Consider the following 20224-nt stretch of genomic DNA (forward strand, 5'->3'; position numbering starts at 1 on the left):
TTACAAAGTGTGGGCTTAACGGTTGGGGAGGCCATAGTAATTGGTTTGCAGTCATCTAAGATTTATGGCGAATTTGAGGGGCCAGACTGTGGCTGGTGGGAGTATATAATGCCTGAGCATCAGTGATCAGTGGAAGTAAACAATGCCCCAGGCTGGGTAGTGAGAGGAAGTAAACAAAAAAAAAAAAAAAATACCTATCAGTGTTAACTAGGAGGAGGAATAGTGGCCCGTCACTGGCGTCAGAGGAAATAGTGGCGCGTCACTGGCGTCAGAGGAAATAGTGGCGCGTCACTGGCGTCAGAGGAAATAGTGGCGCGTCACTGGCGTCAGAGGAAATAGTGGCGCGTCACTGGCGTCAGAGGAAATAGTGGCGCGTCACTGGCGTCAGAGGAAATAGTGGCGCGTCACTGGCGTCAGAGGAAATAGTGGCGCGTCACTGGCGTCAGAGGAAATAGTGGCGCGTCACTGGCGTCAGAGGAAATAGTGGCCCGTCACTGGCGTCAGAGGAAATAGTGGCCCGTCACTGGCGTCAGAGGAAATAGTGGCCCGTCACTGGCGTCAGAGGAAATAGTGGCCCGTCACTGGCGTCAGAGGAAATAGTGGCCCGTCACTGGCGTCAGAGGAAATAGTGGCCCGTCACTGGCGTCAGAGGAAATAGTGGCCCGTCACTGGCGTCAGAGGAAATAGTGGCCCGTCACTGGCGTCAGAGGAAATAGTGGCCCGTCACTGGCGTCAGAGGAAATAGTGGCCCGTCACTGGCGTCAGAGGAAATAGTGGCCCGTCACTGGCGTCAGAGGAAATAGTGGCCCGTCACTGGCGTCAGAGGAAATAGTGGCCCGTCACTGGCGTCAGAGGAAATAGTGGCCCGTCACTGGCGTCAGAGGAAATAGTGGCCCGTCACTGGCGTCAGAGGAAATAGTGGCCCGTCACTGGCGTCAGAGGAAATAGTGGCCCGTCACTGGCGTCAGAGGAAATAGTGGCCCGTCACTGGCGTCAGAGGAAATAGTGCCCCCAATATTGGTATCAGAGGAAATAGTGCCACCATCATTGGTGTCAGAGGAAATAGTGCCCCCATCATTGGTGCCAGTGGCAGACAGTGCCTCTCATTGCTGTCAGAGGAAAAAATAGTTCCCAATCCTTGGTGTCAGTTGGCAGAATCACGCCCCATCATTGGTGACAGTGGGAGGGATTGTGCCCCATTATTGGTGCCAGTGGGAGGAATAGTACTGTACCAATAAGAATGATTGAATGATTGAATGAAGAAATAGTTCTCAATCCTTGGTGTCCGTTGGCAGAATCACGCACCATCATTGGTGTCACAGGGAGGAATATTGCCCCATCATTGGTGTCACAGGGAGGAATATTGCCCCATCATTGGTGTCACAGGGAGGAATATTGCCCCATCATTGGTGTCAATAGAAGGACCAGTTCACCATTGCTGGTGTCAATGGGAGAAATCATACTCCTCCATTGATATTGGTGGAAGGAACTCTGCCCCTATCATTGGCATCAGTGGAAGGAAGTGCCTCACTGTTTGTGTCAATGGGATGAATAATGTCCCATCACTGGTGTCAGGAGTTGTCCCCTGCAGCCAGAGTTTGTCTCCTGCACTAAATACAAATAAGCAAAATGTAAATACCACAGACATCGAAAAGAAAAAAAAAACAATTACAACAGCAGCTCAGCAAAACTCAAAAAAAGAGGATATCGAGGATGTGTACAGGCGTACCTATCACGAAGGAGCTTGTTAACAAACATGCAGTTTGTGGGGATGGTTCACAACACGCAGGTCAGAATTTGGAACTGCAGTGACCACTTCCTCAGCTTGCATTTAAGGTTAGAAAAGAAAGAACTCCCACACAAAGTATTTTATACCACAAAAAAAAAAGTTTCTTCTTCTTTAGGTTTTGGTTTCCCTTTTCACGCCTTACATGCAGCAGTGACAAGGTCTGAGCATCCCCCTTTATTTCTTTCTTTCGGGTACACTACCTATAGAAGAATGAAACATCCACTAGGGAGAGATCTGTATTACAGTATCACCATTTCCTTTGTGGAATCCAGGAATAGCGCCCTCTAGAGGCACTATACATAGTGGAGCCCTGGCTGCTAAGGCAGGATCAGAAGTGAGATGCAACCGCCTCCATGAAAAAGGTAAAGACACGAAGGGCCCTTCTACACAGGCGTCCCGATCAGGTCTGCCCGTCAGTTTTTCAGGCGGACCCGATAAGCCCCTCCATTCACCCCTATGCAGCGCCGGATATCAGCAGTGACATGTCAGCTGACACCCACCGCTGTCCAATCCTGTCTGCCAAATCCAGACAGATGGTGACCCTATTTTCAATCCGTCTGGAGGATGGGATCAGATGAAAATGAACAGGCGGTCCATTTTTAATAAGTCTCCCCATATAGGAGAGCGGGACTTTGACAGCTTTGTCTCAGCACAGTGAGCAGAGATGGAGCTGTCATCTGCCTGCTCAGCGGCAATTGGCGGATCAATCCCCCACTGAGCAAACAGGAGTCCGCCGAGCGGACCACTTGTGTTAAAGGACCCTTAGAGCCCACTCACACCAGAAACTGCACATAACTGCATGTTTACATGCATTTGAAGCACATTTGACGCGCACTCGATGCACGATTGAATGCCTTTTGGGCTGCGTTTAGCACATCGTTTGCAGTGCATTTTTCTATATGTTTTTCAGCTTGGGTTTCTTGGCCTAAATGGGCACAGTGCAGTACATTTAAAGCGCGTTTCCTGCATTTGCGGTGCAGAAAAATGCAGCATGCTGTATTTTTATTTTTTTAAACTGCGCTGAACTGCACTGCAATGATGTGAACTGTACCTATAGGATTACCTTGATTTTGGGCTGTCTATGCAGTTGGAGTGCCGTTCAAAATGCATCAAACTGTAGCCAACTGAGTTCGGCGTGAAAGGGCCCTTTCACACTGAGCGCAGTTGGATGCATTTTGAACAGCACTCCAATTGTATAAACTGCCCAAAATCAAGGTAATCCTTTGAGCAAAGTTCACATTATTGCAGTGCAGTTCAGCGCAGTTAAAATAAGTAGCGCATGCTGCAATTTTCCACACCACAAATGCAGGGTAACGCGCTACAAAGGCGAGTCAAATGCACTGCAGCACGCCCCTTTAAGCCAAGAAAGGCAAGCACAAAAAAGTATAGAAAAATGCACTGCAAATTCAGCACAAAACATATTAAAGTGCACGTCAAGCATGCTTCAAATGCATGTAAACATGCAGTCAAAAATGCACTGTTATATGCAGTTTCTGGTGTGAATGGGCCCTTAAATCTATAAAAGAAAAAAAAAAAAAGAAAAAATTTAATTTATGGCAAAGTAGAGATCAATGATGTTTACCTAGAGCAACAAGGTATCCGTATTTTTACTTTGAAGATTGCTTGCTTTGCACCTGTTGGCTCCGCCGAATAAACCCAGCTGGTGCGCTTACCTACCATTTACAGGTGGCCAACACGTGCCTACACCTACTATACCTGCCAGAACAGATTATGCAGAAGCAGAAGAGCGAAAGCTCTTTGGACCTGGATTCAGGCCTGCTCATCCATTACAGGCTGGAAACACATGTAGAATCTTTGACACATGAAAAATTATGTGCGTCTCAAAAAGCTGCAGATTTTCTGAGCTAATGACAATATTAATTAGCTCTTAATTAAAGTCGAAACGCAATTAAAGCGGAGTTCCACCCTAAAATAAATTTTTTAACTAAAAATACCCCTAGGACAGTCAGGGCTAGTGCATTTAAGCAACGATTGCCTCTGAACTGTCCCCTGTTTAGCTTACCTGTAAGAAGAAATACTTACCTTGTCCAGCGCTGCCATCCCAGGTGTGGGCAGCTGAATCCGTAGCTTCACTCTTCGTGTCCACTTCCGTGATGTCGGAGTCCCAGAATGCCCTGCTCGTCACTTATGGTGCAGGAGCGTCATCCCACAGCTGGTTCTGCGCATGCCCAGAAGCTGTTCTAATTGATCCAGCAGGGAATGACGCGCCTGAACCGGAAGTGACGAGTGACACCGATGCAGGCGCATTGACTCCTGGGATTGATGACGCTCATCTCCCAGGAGTCAATGTAAAGGAGGAAGTGACGTCGGGGGCTGCGGCCGAAGAGGGAGGAAATGGAAGGAAGGTAAGTTAACTTTCAGGAAAAATAAGGTAAGTGAAACAAAAAAAATAAAATAAATAACTATTCAAATTCTTTTTCAGGTTGTTTTAAGCTAACGGAAGGTGCAAAGTTGTAAAATAGGATGGAACTCCGCTTTAACATAAAAAATAAAAATGAAGGCACACCATGGATTCAGCTAAACATGTGTTACCTGCAGGGTCTCCCGACACATATAGGCGATCTGGTTTTCGGACAGCGGTCCAGTAACTGTAGAGAGAGATGGAGGCATATGACAATCATAAAATACAAAATGTGTTATAAGTAGATAGCTCAACCAAGGCCCCCTTCACATGGGCTTTCCGATCAAGTCTGCCTGTCAGTTTTTTTAGGCAGACCTGATCGGAAGCTCCATTCACCCCTATGGTGAAGCAGATCTCTCTCTCTCGCTCTCTCTATCTCTCGCTCTCTCTATCTCTCGCTCTCTCTCTCTATATCTATCTCTCGCTCTCTCTCTCTATATCTATCTCTCTATCTCTCTCTATATCTATCGCTCTTTCTCTATATCTATCGCTCTTTCTCTATATCTATCGCTCTCTCTCTATATCTATCGCTCTTTCTCTATATCTATCGCTCTTTCTCTATATCTATCGCTCTCTCTCGCTCTCTCTCTCTCTCTATATCTCTATCTCTCTCTCTCTATATATATCTCTCTCTCTATATATATCTCTCTCTCTATATATATCTCTCTCTCTATATATATCTCTCTCTCTATATATCTCTCTCTCTCTATATATCTCTCTCTCTCTATATATATCTCTCTCTCTATATATCTCTCTCTCTCTATATATATCTCTCTCTCTATATATATCTCTCTCTCTATATATATCTCTCTCTCTATATATCTCTCTCTCTCTATATATATCTCTCTCTATATCTCTCTCTCTATATCTCTCTCTCTCTCTCTCTATATCTCTCTCTCTCTCTCTCTATATCTCTCTCTCTCTCTCTCTATATCTCTCTCTCTCTCTCTCTATATCTCTCTCTCTCTCTCTCTCTATATCTCTCTCTCTCTCTCTCTATCTCTCTCTCTATATATATATATATATATATATATATATATATATATATATATATATATACACATCTCTCTCTCTATATCTCTCTCTCTCTATATCTCTCTCTCTCTATATCTCTCTCTCTCTATATCCCTCTCTCTCTCTATATCCCTCTCTCTCTCTATATCCCTCTCTCTCTCTATATCCCTCTCTCTCTATATAGACATATAGATCGATCTATATTGAAAATAAAATGCACAAATGGATGGAAAAGAAAATGCAGCATTAGCAAAATCTTATGTGTTGAGGTGCTTTACAGCCCATTCATTTTCAATGAGCTGCCTAACGCAGTGCTCCCCACCCTCAACGCAAGAGTCCCATAAGATTGTTTTATTTTCCAGGCTTAGGATTTTAATCATTAGCATTTATTTTCAACTATTTAAGGGTACTTTCACACTGATTCGTAGCAAAAATTGCTATTTTGCTGTGTTTTCAGGTGTGTTTGCTGCACGTTTTTGGGTGGCCTGCAAATGTGAAAAATCTACGTGACTCAAAAAACGCACCAAAAACACAAAATCGAGGACTATGCAGTGAAGACTAGCTTTTTTGGCAATTATTACCTTGCATCTAGAGATTTCCCCTGCATTACCTTTTTTCTGCTGCTAGATGTTCTTAGTCTGATGGCCAGCATCATTCAACCTACTTCCTCTGAGCCCAGGTCATCCTGGACCTGACCTGGCCAGTGACTGGACAGTGAAAGGAGAAGCAACAAAGTGATGAGCTCATCTGTCACTCTGTTCACCTCAAATCAGCATGCTTCTTGACAGAACATTAACTGATTGGCTTTTTGTGGCTGCTTTTAATTCTCACACTTCAGCCCTGCTGTACAGGGACTGCAAGAGGCTCATACCAGGTCAAATGTAGCGATTTGATTTAATAATTATTACAGAGCTGCATTCATTTGTCATGTCAGATCTATCTAGAGTTCAGCTTTAAAAATCAGAGTTACAAACAGTAAAGTTACCCTTTGAGGGACTTCTTTTCCCTTTGACATATTACTACTGTATGAATTACTGAAAACATCTGGCCAACAGGGTCTTGTAACGGAGCGCTGCTGGGCAATATGTAAAAAATCATTTCCAAACAGAAAAACTGCTCCTGCTATTCTGTATCACCCCCATGATTGCTGATGAGGGAGAATTTTATTGGCAACATACTAGAAGAAAGCATTCCTGCCTGGTCGGACATTAACCTTTGCTGGACGTCAATAGAAAGACATTTATAGAAGTGTTAAATAGTCTTTGACTTGGACAGCGTGAAGAATTACAGAATAAGTTGCTGAACTGGTTTGGACGCATCCAAAATGGGCATAACATAAATGTTAAAAGAGAAGCATAGCCAAAGCTCATTTGGCCATATAGAACTTCTTTTTTTGGTCACAGGAGTGCACTTAAAAGAGAAGTATAGGATTTTCGGGTTTTATTTTAGAATCATACTTACCTAGGCGGATGCAGCATCAGTCCAATGCTGCATCTGTCCCCCGCCGCCTGTAAGACTGAGAACAGAGCGATCAAACACCGCCAATCGCTCAGTTCTCAGTGCTCCCTGAGCAGAGAGCTGGTGACTAGAGTGCTGGGCTATGGAGGGGGCGGGAGCGGCCGGCTCAGGCTCTCAGAGGGTCAAGAGGCCAAGAGGCTGAGCTGGTCCAGGCATGTAGGCAAATCCCAACCATATAGTTCTAATTTTTCCCGGGCCTGGACTGGCTCTGTGACATCAGCCGACAGCGGGCTGATGGCTCTGTGACGTCAGCCGACAGCGGGCTGATAGCTTTGGCTGTACTTCTCCTTTAAAGTGGTTCTCAAGGCTGAAGTTTGTTTACCTTCATGCATTCTATGCATGAAGGTAAAAAATCCTTCAGTGTGCAGCTCCCCACTTATACTCACCTGAGCCAGATCAAGAGTTGTGCATGAGAGCAGAAGCTCTCCTGTGTCTCTCCCTCCTCATTCCAAGTCACATTTAGAGAGGAGGGAGTAGGGTCAAGCCACACTGTGTGTGTCTCAGACACAAAGAAGCGGCTTAGGAGGAAGCACAAGCTGCTTGCTGTGGGAGCATTCAGCAGGGAGAGGGGCCAGGAGCGCAGGCGGTGAACCCTAGAAGTGGAGGACCGAGGCTGCTCTGTGCAAAACCACTGCACAGTGCAGGTAAGTGTGAGGTTTGTTATTTAAAAAAAAAAAACGTAACCTTTACAAAACGCTTTAATTATGCACTCCTGTGACCCAGAATCAGTCGTCAGTGGGCTAAAGCGCATTGTTTTCTGACATCACTGAGCCACTTCAGTCTCTCAACAATAACGTTGGGATCCACACATATGCCTGATCGGCAGCTAGCTCAGCCTCTCACACCCCCCGTTGAGAGCCTGAGCCACCCACTCTGGCCCTCTACTGCCTGGCATTCCCCTGGGCGCTAAAGGGGTTGGGCATTGATCAATCACAAGTCAAGCGATCTCGCAGTTCTTTGGCTTAGAACCAGTGGGGGGACTGATGCTGCAGGCATATAGGTGAATGTTTTATTTTTTTTTCTCGCATTTATCCTTTAAAGCATGGGTGTCCAACCTTTTGGCTTCTCTGGGCCACATTGAGTGTAGAGAAATTTTCTCAGGCCGCATATAAAATATATACTATAGTTAAGGTATACAAGTAATAAAACGTTGCAGCGCCCTTCCCGCGCTGCTGCGCCCCTCCCCAGCACTAATTTAACACTGCTATTGGATGATCCCCTCCGAGGCAGCCTCTGCCTACAGTAAGTTGGAAGCGGCCGTGGCCGTGCCCCCGACTCGACTTCCTTCCTCCCCAGCAAAAAAATAAATGGTCAGGGGGCAGTGGGCCGCATTGCCTGCGGTTCCGGGCCGCAGGTTGAACATGCCTGCTTTAAAGCTTTAACATTTTTGCTGGGAATGATAATAGAAGTTCTACAATATTCACCTTTCCTAAAGAAAATGCTGCTCTGGGATGTCACATTTAGCACTGATTACTGCATTAATGTCTCTGGTCCCCAAAAAGTGTCAAAAAATTTAAAATAGGGGTCCGATCTGTTTGCCGCAATGTTGCAGTCCCGCTAAAAATTGCTGATTGTCACCATTACTAATAAAAACAAACAAAAAAAATGTCAAAAAATCTATCCCGTAGTTTGTAAACGCTATAACTTTTGCGCAAACCAACTAACGCTGTTTGGGATTTTGTTTTACCAAAAATATGTAGCAGAATACAAATTGGCCTAAACTGATTTAAAAAAAATAAGATTTTTTAATTTTCTTTTATTGGAAATATTTTATAGCAGAAAGTAGAAAATAGTGTTTTTTTTTTTTTTAAAAATTGTTGCTTTTTTTTTTTTTGTTTATAGCGCAAAAACTAAAAACCGCAGAGATGATCAAATACCACCAAAAGAAAGATCTATTTGTGGGGAAAAAAGGAGTACAATTGTATTTGGGTACACATGACCACGCAATTGTCCCTTAAATTAAAGCAGTGCCGAAATGCAATAAATGGCCTGGTCATTAAGGGGGTAAAACTTTCCGGACCCGAGGTGGATAATATTATTATACAGGATTTATATAGCACCAACAGTTTGCGCAGCGCTTTAGAATGCGAGGGAAGACAATACAGTAACAATACAATTCAAAACAGGAGGAACCAAAGGGTCCTGCTCGTTAGAGCTTACAATCTAGAATTAAAAATGATTTAAATAAGAGTTTTCAGTTCATAGTGCTCGGATACAATTAAGTTCTACTTTAAAATTTGATTACAGGTCCACTTTAAAGATCTATTTTCATTTAATCTACATCAAGGTAAACTGTTTCCAGTATAAACATCAAAAAATATCTGGATAAAAAAGGGGGATTGAGAGTTCTTTCTCCCTAACACCCCCCCCCCCCTTTTTTTTTTTTTTTTTTTTTTTATTTAAGGGAATTTTGCTTTTTCCAAACTAGATCAATGCAGGTCACAAAAAAAAAAAAAGTGGTTTTCCATGCGTTTTGCACAAACCACAAATTTGTGTATTCTTCCTGCATTTTAATGCAATGAAACTGGAAGTAAAAATATAAAAAATAAAATTCCTATTAATATTTTGACCCTTCCAGGGACCTGCCACTTCACTGATGACATGAAAACACATGCCCAATGTGCATAAAAATACAACGTATTGCATGCAATGTGCATGGAAATGCATATTAAATGCACAACATGCACATGCATTTTCAGTGCATTACAGTGAGTTTTGATGTGCAGTATGATATAAAAGGACCTTTAAAAAGCACACACTTAAACAGGCATATGTCGAGGGTGCCTTGGTCATGTGACCGCAGGGAGCTTTTGCTGCCTGTAAGCCATACTTTAGCCAATGTGTCATGCAGAAGAACAGCTTTCTCTGGGTCATTAACTTCAGATGAGCTGGAAAATGCATGCACTAATGATTGTTGACATTTGTTTCCAGTTCTACAAAAAAATAGAAAAGCAATTGATCTCCTTGCATCCAAGTATTTAGCCTGTGCTGGGAAATGACGCACAATGAATTACAGCTCATCTAGTATAAACACCTCTTCTACTGTAATAGCCACAATATTGAGGATGTAACACCAGATCGTGCCTTACCATGGTATATATCCTGCAGGGATCCCCCACCGCAGTACTCCATACAGATCCATAGCTTCTCCCGGCTGCAATGTAAACAAGACAGGCTGGAGATTATTATCAGAATGTAACATTATATGAGTCATTTAGTACAGGGGAGGTTAAGCTTTAACCACAAGCATACACATTTCAAACTAAGGATTTATGTATATAATAATAATAAAAAAAAATAAAAAAAGCACAGCAATTCATCCAGCAAAACTGCACGTACATGTGCTCTGCGTAAGTTAACCAGTATTCTATCATTAGCTTAAAAAGAGAAGGACGAAAAAGGGCAAAGCCCCGGGACCGGATGGCCTGACGGTCCTCTACTACAAACTGCTCCAGTCACATTTGCTCACTCCTATGCTTAAGGTGTTCAACGGGATTGGGAAAACCACCGCATTCCACGCCGACTCCCTACTGGCGCACATATCTGTAATCCCTAAGGAGGGTAAGGACCCTGCGGCGTGTGGGAGCTACAGGCCGATATCTCTGTTGAATTCCGACCTCAAGCTGTTTACTAAAATGGTGGCATCTAGGCTGCAGCCTCTTCTCCCTGGCCTGGTCCATTTGGACCAGGTCGGGTTTATATCCACCAGAGAAGCCAGGGACAACACCATCAGAGCCCTGAACTTGATCCATCATGCTAAGGTCTCCGGCGTCCCGACAGTGTTTTTGAGTACTGACGCCGAGAAAGCCTTTGACAGGGTGAGCTGGCCTTTTATGACTGGGGTGCTGGAGCGCCTTGGTGTCGGCCGTCGTATGTTGGCTTGGATCATGAGCGTTTACACTTGCCCGCGTGCGAGGGTTAAGGCGAATGGGGTTTTCTCGACGCCTTTTTCCATCTTCAATGGCACTAGGCAGGGGTGCCCCCTCTCGCCCCTGTTGTTTGCCCTTTCCTTGGAACCCTTTCTTTCCAGGGTTCGCCTTAATGCTGATATTGCTGGGCTGTCCGTGGGTGCAGTCTCCCATAAAATATCGGCCTATGCGGACGACCTCCTCTTTTCCTTAACCAACCCTGTGATATCCCTGCCGAATTTGCTCCGCGAATTCAATCTCTACGGGGTAGTGTCCAATTTTAAAATCAATTACCACAAATCAGAGGCGATGGGGATCTCTTTACCACCTCAGATACTGGACTCTCTCAGCCGCAGTTTCTCTTTCAAGTGGACTTCGTCGGCCCTGAAGTATTTAGGGACCCGAATGCCGCCCAATCCAAAGGACGTTTTCCGGCTGAACTTTCCACCTCTTCTGGCTACGGTACGGGCCCTCCTGAGTAAATGGTCCGCTGGCTTACATTCTTGGTTTGGCCGCTGTAATATCCTAAAGATGTCAATACTGCCGAAGTTCTTGTTTCTGTTTCAGGCCCTCCCGGTTTTGATCCCTGCCGCCTTTTTTAAGCAAGTGAACGCAGTCTTTACCGAATTCATTTGGGCTGGACGTCGCCCCCGACTCCGGGGATCGATCCTTACAATGCCGAAGTCGTATGGAGGTGTGGCGGCCCCCGACGTCAAAAGATATTATCAGGCAGCTCATCTGACCCGTCTGGTGGACTGGTGCAGACATCCCCACCTGAAACTCTGGGTGACTCTTGAGGCATCCCAATGCTCGATACATCTTCCGGGCGCCCCGTGGCACATAGCGTCAGTGCCGCTTGCCGTCAGCCGTCATCCTGTGATCGGCCCGACTCTCAAGGTCTGTGCCGCGGCTCTCGCGGTGGGAGACTCCCGGAGGATAGCCTCGCCCATGTTCCCGGTTTTGGGTAACCGAGCCTTTCCATCGGGATGTGACGACGGCCGATTCCGGGCCTTGCTGGAGCTGGGGAACTTCCGAGTGTCGCACTTCGGTTCTGGAGGCTCTTGGCCCTCCCTCACCCAGCTGACGGCACCGGGGGGCCGTTTTGAGTTGACCCGGTGGCAGGCTCTGCAGTTGTTACACTTCCTCCGGGACCTGGGCCCACGGTCCGCCTTCGAGAGGCCTTTAACGGCTTTGGAGGCCCTTTTTACTCACGACACCCCCCTTCCGCACGCTTTATTCCTGATCTATGCCCTGCTTTCGGAACCCCGGGGTGACTTTGTTCTTCCCGGCATCCTGAAATGGGAGCAGGAGTTGCAGAGGACTTTTACACTGACTCAACGTCGGAATATTGTTCGCTTCTCTCTGAAGTCTTCTATCTGTACGCGTCTCCAGGAGGTGAACTATAAGATTTTGACGCACTGGTATTATACCCCGTCGCGAATAGCGAGTTTCTTCCCGGAAGCATCAGACAGATGCTGGCGATGCCGTGCGGATCGTGGGACGATGTTACATGTCTTCTGGAGCTGTCCGGTCCTGAACGACTTTTGGAGGCGGGTTAAGGAGATCTCCCAACGCATGACCGACTTTGTACTCAGCGATGACCCTGCGCTCTTCCTCCTCCATTGCTCCTCCATCAAGCCTGAACATTATAAGAAGTCCATCCTCCGCCACCTCTTTAACGCAGCGAAGGCCTGCATTGGGGCCTGTTGGAAATCCGCCGCCCCGCCGTCCATGCGGCTCTGGCTATCCAAAATCAAGCAGATTTGTGACTTTGAGGACCTGGTGCTGACCTCGCAGGGCAGGAGGGAACTTTACTCAGCTACGTGGGGATATTGGAACGTGTTTGTCCTGTCGGACGAGGGCAGGGCGCTGCTGGACTCCTACTGATCATTCTTTCTGGCCCTCAGGGCCACTGCCTCGCACGGGGGCCGCTGACCATTGTCCTTCTACCATCCTCCTTTCCCCCCTTTTCTCCCCTCTTCTCCGATCTGTTGTCTATTTCTCTCTGAGGGCTCAGCGATGGACGCTAGGCAGGTCTTACGTTTCAGAGTTTATTATCCCCTTCTATCTCCACCCTGGCCCCTCTTCTTTCTCCTCCCCCTGCTGTCAAGTGTCCCCTTCTTTCTACCCCACCCCATCATTGTCCCCCTTGTATCTTTGTACCCTTTCCTAATGTGTTGTATGCTCACCTTTTCTGACATTACTTTGAGGCAAGCTACTCTCCACTGTTTACGAAACTGTTGGGATTACGCTACACGTTGGCCGTTTGCTCTAGTAGATCTCTACATGTTCTTATATGTTATGAACGGACCTGCTGTCTACTTACCCTGTTTGAGTAACTTGGGTTTGTTGACATTTTGCATCCACCTTTCTCACCCATACTGTTTTGTGTATTGACTCTGTACGCTACAACACATCTGTATCTGTATAATGATGTATCGCTTGTACTCATGTTTTCTCTTTTACGTTTCATAATAAAAAAGAATTTGAAAAAAAAAAAAGAGAAGGACAACTAAAGCTCGTTTGGCTCTACTTCTGTGGATCACAGGAGTACAGTCCATTCTGCTTTCGAATTACATCACAGAGCCGATCCAGGTAAGGGAAAAATGGCAACAGTATGGTCGGGAATCTCTCACAACCCTGGACCGACACCCGGCTCAGCCTCTCAGAGAGCTACCGAGAGCCTGAGCCAGCCGCTTCCGCCCCCTCACTAGCCACTGAGAGCCTGAGCCGACCGCTCCCTTGTCAGCCACTGAGAGCCTTGGCCAGCGGCTCTTGTCAGCCACAGAGCCCGAGCCAGCCACTCCCGCCCCCTCGCTAGCCACTGAGAGCCTGAGACAGCCGCTCCCGCCCCCTCGCTAGCCACTGAGAGCCTGAGCGAGCGGCTCCCGCCCCCTCGTCAGCCACTGAGAGCCTGAGCCAGCGGCTCCCGCCCCCTCGTCAGCCACTGAGAGCCTGAGCCAGCGGCTCCCGCCCCCCCCTCTCGTCAGCCACTGAGAGCCTGAGCCAGCCGCTCCAGCCCCCTTGTTAGCCACTGAGAGCCTGAGCCAGCAGCTCCCGTCCCCTCGTCAGCCACTGAGAGCCTGAGCCAGCAGCTCCCGCCCCCTCGTCAGCCACTGAGAGCCTGAGCCAGCTGCTCCCGCCACCTCATCAGCCACTGAGAGCCTGAGCTAGCAGCTCCCTCGTCAGCCACTGAGAGCCTGAGCCAGCCGCTCCCGCCTCCTCTTCAGCCACTGAGAGCATGAGCCAGCCTCTCCCACCCCCTCGTCAGCCACAGAGCCTGAGCCAGCTGCTCCCGCCCCCTCGTCAGCCACTGAGAGCCTGAGTCAGCCGCTCCCACCCCCTCGTCAGCCACTGAGAGCCTGAGCCAGCAGCTCCCGCCACCTCGTCAGGCACTGAGAGTCTAAGCCAGCCACTCCCGCCCCCTCGCCCGCCCAGCGTTCTAGTGAGCGCAGGTGGGACAGAGCAGACAGCGGTGACTGACAGTCACCAGCTCTCTGCTCAGGGACCACTAGGAACCAAGTTCAGTGATGTTCGATCGCTTGGTTTTCAGTCTCAGAGCTGGCAGGGGACCGATGCTGCATCCACCTAGGAAAGTATTTTTAAAGAAAAAAAAAACCCTGAACAACTTTTAAAGGGACTTTGTACCATATTATAAAGCCGTGTGTGACTTTTGTCCAAATGGGGCAAAGTCTAATGTTCTAAAGTGATTGTAAAAGTTATTTTTTTATTTTAATATCAAATATGTTCTACTTACCTGCTCTGTGCAAGAGTTTTGCACAGAGCAGCACCGATCCTCCTCTTCTGGGGTACCCTAACGGCGCTCCTGGCTCCTCTTCTTCATCGGGTGCCCCCACGGAGAGCTGCTTTCCAAGGGGGCACCCATATGGGCACGCTCGAGCCCCGCTGCTGCATCCATTGACACTGGCTCCTGCAGCTATCAATCTATCCAGTGAGGACCCTAGACAGCGGCTGGAGCTGCTGGGATAGTGCGCGTTGCTGGAATGTTCGGGTTCAGGTAAGTATAAAGGGGGGTCTGGGGGACAGCTGCAACCAAGGTTTTTCACCTTAATGCATAGAATGCATTAAAGTGAAAAACCTTGAGACTTTACAACTCCTTTAAGGTACTTTCTCTTCTGATCGAATGTTTTAAGGGCATTTATCTTAAGGTCGTATGTTCTTAGGGTATTTTCTCTCTCAGGATCATATATTCCTAACGCACTCTTTTGATCAAATGTCTTTAGGATATTTTCTCTTGGGATTGAATATTTTTAAAATATTTTATCTCAGGATTGAACTTGCTTAGGATACTTTCTCTTCTGATCTAATGTTCTTAAGGTATTTGTCTTCTATTTAAGCCTCTGTTCACATTGCCGTGACTTGGGATCTGACCTAGGAGACCCCAAGTCGCATGACATGTCAAATTCAACGTTCGTCAATGAGAGCTGACTTTAGAAACAGTTTCTGTACTACTTCAAGGCGATCCGATTCTATCCGATTTCTATCAAAAAAGTACTCAAGTCACACCGCAAGTTTCGCGACTTTCAGGTCGTGGCAATGTGAACAGAGCCATAATGTTCTTAAGAGTATTTTCTTTTTGGATTGAATGCTCTTAGGCTTTTTCCCAGGCCTGAATATTCTTAGGGTATTCTATCTCACGACTGCTCGTTCTTAGGGTTATTCTATCTCACGACTGACCCTTCTTAGGGTTATTCTATCTCACGACTGACCCTTCTTAGGGTATTCTATCTCACGACTGACCCTTCTTAGGGTATTCTATCTCACGACTGACCCTTCTTAGGGTATTCTATCTCACGACTGACCCTTCTTAGGGTATTCTATCTCACGACTGACCCTTCTTAGGGTTATTCTATCTCACGACTGACCCTTCTTAGGGTATTCTATCTCACGACTGACCCTTCTTAGGGTATTCTATCTCACGACTGACCCTTCTTAGGGTATTCTATCTCACAACTGACCCTTTTTAGGGTATTCTTCTTAGGGTATTCTTTCTCACAACTGACCCTTCTTAGGGTATTCTATCTCACGACTGACCGTTCTTCGGGTATTCTATCTCACGATTGAACGTTCTTAGGGAATTTTATCTCAAGATTGAATGTCCTTATGGTATTTTATCTCAAAATTGAATGTTCCTAGGGTTTTTTTTTTTTATCTCAAGACTGAATATTCTTAGGATATTTTTCCCAGAACTGAATGTTCCTAGGGAATTTCAGCTCAAGAATAATTGTTCTCAGGGTATTTTTTTAAGATTGAATGTTCTTAGGGTATTTTATCTCAAGACTGAACTTTCTTTGCGTATTTTATCTCAAGATTGAGCGTTCTTAAGTATTTTATTTCAAGATTGAATATAGGATATTTTTCCTCAGAGCTGAATGTTCTTACGGTATTTTTTTTCTTCGGATTGGATGTTCTTAGGGTATTTTTTCTCTTCCTATTGAATTTTATTAGGGTATTTCCTCTTTTGATCAAACGTTCTTGAGGAATTGTCACATTAAAGACAACTTAGATATCGGAAAACATTTTGCACATATTAACATAAGTAAAGTTATTTGCCATTTTTGCGTGAATGCAGACATTTATAATTAGATCCCCAAGGCCTCATTTACACAGTCGCTGAGGCCCGTAAACCGTGAATGGGCCCTGTGTTTATGCTGCTAGAGCTGCCACGTGCTGTGTGCAGGCAGCCCATGTAAGTGTATGGGGGGCAGCGGCTGCACAGGCACAGACACGCACTGGTTTGACAGCTGTGTGGATGGGGACGGTCTCAAACGTACTCCCGTCTCAGTTGCACGCGCACACCTACAAAATTCGAATGAAAAGCTGAATCCATTTGCCATAGTTCGGATTTTCCATCTAGACCAATCAAAATAATTTTAATGAAATCCATTGGTTTTGCTCAAAATCACACACCATGCGACTTCTAGATAAATCATAGATTCGATCATACTGTCCGATTCTTTGAAGAATTGTTTGATCAGATTGTTACATGTATGACCAACATTATTAAAAGGTAACTTCACATTGAATGTCGAGTTATAACACCTGAAGCTGTTCCGGGGAGTAAATCCAGGTTGCAGCCTCTCTGCCCCCATGGGTTGAATATGGCCTGCTTCAGGGCCAATAAACCTGTTAATACCAAAGACTCCACATTGAATGAATTAGGCCTCATGCAGATTCCCTGTGCATGAGATTCCAGGGTTTTTGTGTGGGCAAATGCATTCTGGGCATTTGCCCTGGGCACATACAAGGATAAACATTAGTACCACTCAGTACACCGTCCAGCCACAGCAGCTTTCAGCCTTTTACAGGCTGCCGGCATCAGTGCTGGCTGGTGCACCTGTGACTTCCACCAGCACAAAAATGCCAGAATCACACCGACGGGCTAAAAAGCCCAACACACATGAGGCCTTGAGGGTACCAATCACCATGTTAAATCCACAGAGGCACCAAGTCTTCAAATAGCAGAAAATGTCAGTCAACACAGAGAACAGGACACAACAAGGATGGAAAGTAGTGGCAGACAGCGTGACGAGTTTTATGTCTTGCTACACTCTTTATCGGAGGCAAGTGATGACAGGTGCTCATTATATAGGTCTGTGGTGTTAACAAGAGTATACACTATATGAGACCACATCAAAGCTGCAGCAGTATAAATCTGCAGGAACAAGCCAAGAAGAAAGGCTGGGCATGTCAAAGTTATGCTGGTGCATGAAATCCCAGCCTCAAACTACACACCCACCAGCAACGTGAAAAGTTAATAGGTGGGCAGGGGGCCCTATATGTTTTTAAAGCAGTATTAAACCCAAAATCATACATTACTTTGCAGTTCACCATTATTTTTAGATGGAATGGCTGCATTCGTTTTCTTTTTTTAGGCTTTTTTTCTATTTTCATCTGGTAATCTGGCCAGTAAGTTCTTTGTTTTTCAAAAGAACAAACTCTCCTGCAGACGTGTCAGTTACAGGGATGAGACAAACCATTTACCACTGAGTGCCGGGTCACACTCGTGCGATGCGGGAAGGCTGCAAATTTGCAGCCTGTTCCCGCATCGCAAACGCACATCTGGCAGTTCACACTGCCATATGCGATATGCTGGGGGGTGTCAATGAAATGTTAACGACACCCCCAGTTTGATCGCATATCGCAGTGCGATCTGACAGTTCGCACAGGATCGGATCGCACAAGTGTGAACCACTGTGCTATCCGATCCTGTTGCGGCTGAAAAAATGCCTCATGTGCGACATTTGTGCGGGTGCAGTGCGAATTTAGCCATACAAAGTGTATGGCTAAATTCGCACTGCACATCCGATCGCATGTAATGAAGGAGCAGTGCGCTCTGATATTACATGCGATCGCCGCACACGCGGAAGTGTGAACCGGCACTGACAGATTGCTTATTATTATCAGTTTTTATGTAAAATTTTTATCACAAAAGGAAAAAAAAAATATGTTTGTTATAACTGCTTATATTGACTGGAGTTTTGCTTCAATTTGTTGGTGTATCTAAATCTTCTATTATTTCCTTTCCCCCACGCTGAGTGCCCCCTTCCAGAGTGGGGGCGCTCTAATACAGAAGGTATGTTACTGGCCAGATCACCAGGTGAAAATAGAGGGGAAAAAAAGCCTAGAAAAAGAAACCGAATGAAGTCACCAAATGCAACACATATACATATATATATATATATATATATATATATATATATATATATATATATACATACATACATATACATATATACACATACATATACACACACATATTTTGTTTTGGGTTGAATATCATTTTAGGTAGAACTGCAGGTGAAATCCCTCAACATAGTGCTTGCCTCACCAAATCCAGTGAGAACATGGAACCCTTGCTCTACTTTAAATGTCATTTTTACTGAATTTTTGCGCTTGATAAATCGTGCATGTATTGTGTGAAATAAAATAAAAAAATGGGATTTTTGTACTTACTATAAAATCCATTTCTCTGAGTTCATCGACGGACACAGTGCTCCATAAATCCTAACTACTGGGTTATATTGCATTCCTCCAGGAGTAGGACTAGGGAGAACAAAAAACACCTGGCTACGACCATGGGCTGTCCTCAGCTTGGTATAAAATCCCCTCTCTGCTCTAGGTAATCAGTTTAGTAGCAAGCAGTATTAGAAGTATCAGAACTCCATAGAGGGGTGTGTGCTGTGTCCGTTGATGAACTCAGAGAAATGGATTTTACGGTAAGTACAAAAATCCCATTTTTCTTTTGTTCATCGACGGACACAGCGATTCATAAATCATAACTACTGAGACGTCCAAAAGCAGTGCCAAAAGGAAAATGAGGGGGTGGGAAAAATAACCATAATCCTAAACATAAGTGCCCTTAACCAGGACACAAGAGCCCCATCTTATGCACCGATGACCAAGTGGCCGCCTTGCAAACTTGTGATATTGATGCTTGATAATGGAAGGCCCAAGAAGCACTAAGCGCCCAAATAGAATGCGCCGTGACAGGGAAAGGTGGAACCTGACCTTTAATGGAATTGACCTGAGTCCCCATCTGTCTGATCCATTAGGAGATGGTAGCCGAAGAAGTGGCCAGCCCTTTTCTTGGTCCATCCGTAACCACAAAAAGCGAGCCTGACCCCTGAATAAACTCAGTAGCTGCAAGAAACACTGGAATCATACGAACCACATTCAAGGTATGCAAAGCAAATTCCTTGGGATGAGCCGGCTTGGGAAACAAGAAAAGCAACACAATGTCCTCATTCAAATGGAAGTCAGACAACTTTGGGCAGGAATGATGGACAATGACAAAGAACTACTTTATTCCTTTGGACCACCAAATAGGGACTGCGACAGGATAATGCCACCAATTCCAAAATCCTGCGGGCCGAGGTAATAGTCACCAAGAATGTCACCTTCTGGGATAACTTAAACAAAGGAATCACCCGAATATTCTCAAATGGAGGTTTCTGGAAAACCTAAAGCACTAAATTTAAATCCCATGGTGGCAAGAGAGACCGTACAGGTTACGCCACATGTCGAACCCCCTAAATTAATGTACAAACCAAAGAGTTTGCGGCTAGGGATCGCTGAAAGAAGATTGCCAACGCAGACACCTGGCCCTTGATGGTATGCAAGGCCAACTTCTAAACAACGCCCGTTGAAGAAAGGTTAAGATTCGAGCCACAGAAAAGGATCGAGGATGAGCTCCAATCGACTCACACCAAGAAATGTACGCTTTCCACGTACGTTATATCTTGCTGGAAGACGACTTCCTCGTCTTCGCCATAGTAGGGATCACTGATCTAGACAGACCTCTATCCCTCAGTACCTGGCTTTCAATAGCGAAGCCATTAAAACCAGCGACTGTAAAGCAGGATGGTAGATTAGCCCTTGGGAGAACTGGCATTCTCTGAGAAGAAGCCCCAAAGGGACATTTATGGCCACCAGACTGATTAGAAGATCCTTGCCCTTGATTCCTCACCAGGAACTGTGGAAGAAGCCTGAGCCGAGGAGGACTAGAGCATAGCAAGCTGCAGGAATTAACCAGCACGGCTGCAATACTCT

At 45.8% G+C, this 20224-nt stretch overlaps 1 protein-coding gene across 2 annotated transcripts in view; it reads right to left on the reverse strand.

The window, feature by feature from the left end:
- The window catches only part of MAP4K5 (mitogen-activated protein kinase kinase kinase kinase 5), a 217084-nt gene that overhangs the window by 83325 nt on the left and 113535 nt on the right, over positions 1-20224 (reverse strand). For both annotated transcript variants that reach the window (XM_082242653.1, XM_082242652.1), the window contains exons 4-5: positions 9833-9897; positions 4343-4398 (exon numbers count right to left, since the gene is read on the reverse strand). In XM_082242653.1, the coding sequence (XP_082098779.1) occupies positions 4343-4398; positions 9833-9897 (121 nt within the window). The remainder of the gene's footprint in view (positions 1-4342; positions 4399-9832; positions 9898-20224) is intronic.

Source organism: Pelophylax lessonae (genome assembly GCF_965119305.1).
Source record: "Pelophylax lessonae genome assembly, chromosome: 13".
Taxonomy (NCBI): domain Eukaryota; kingdom Metazoa; phylum Chordata; class Amphibia; order Anura; family Ranidae; genus Pelophylax; species Pelophylax lessonae.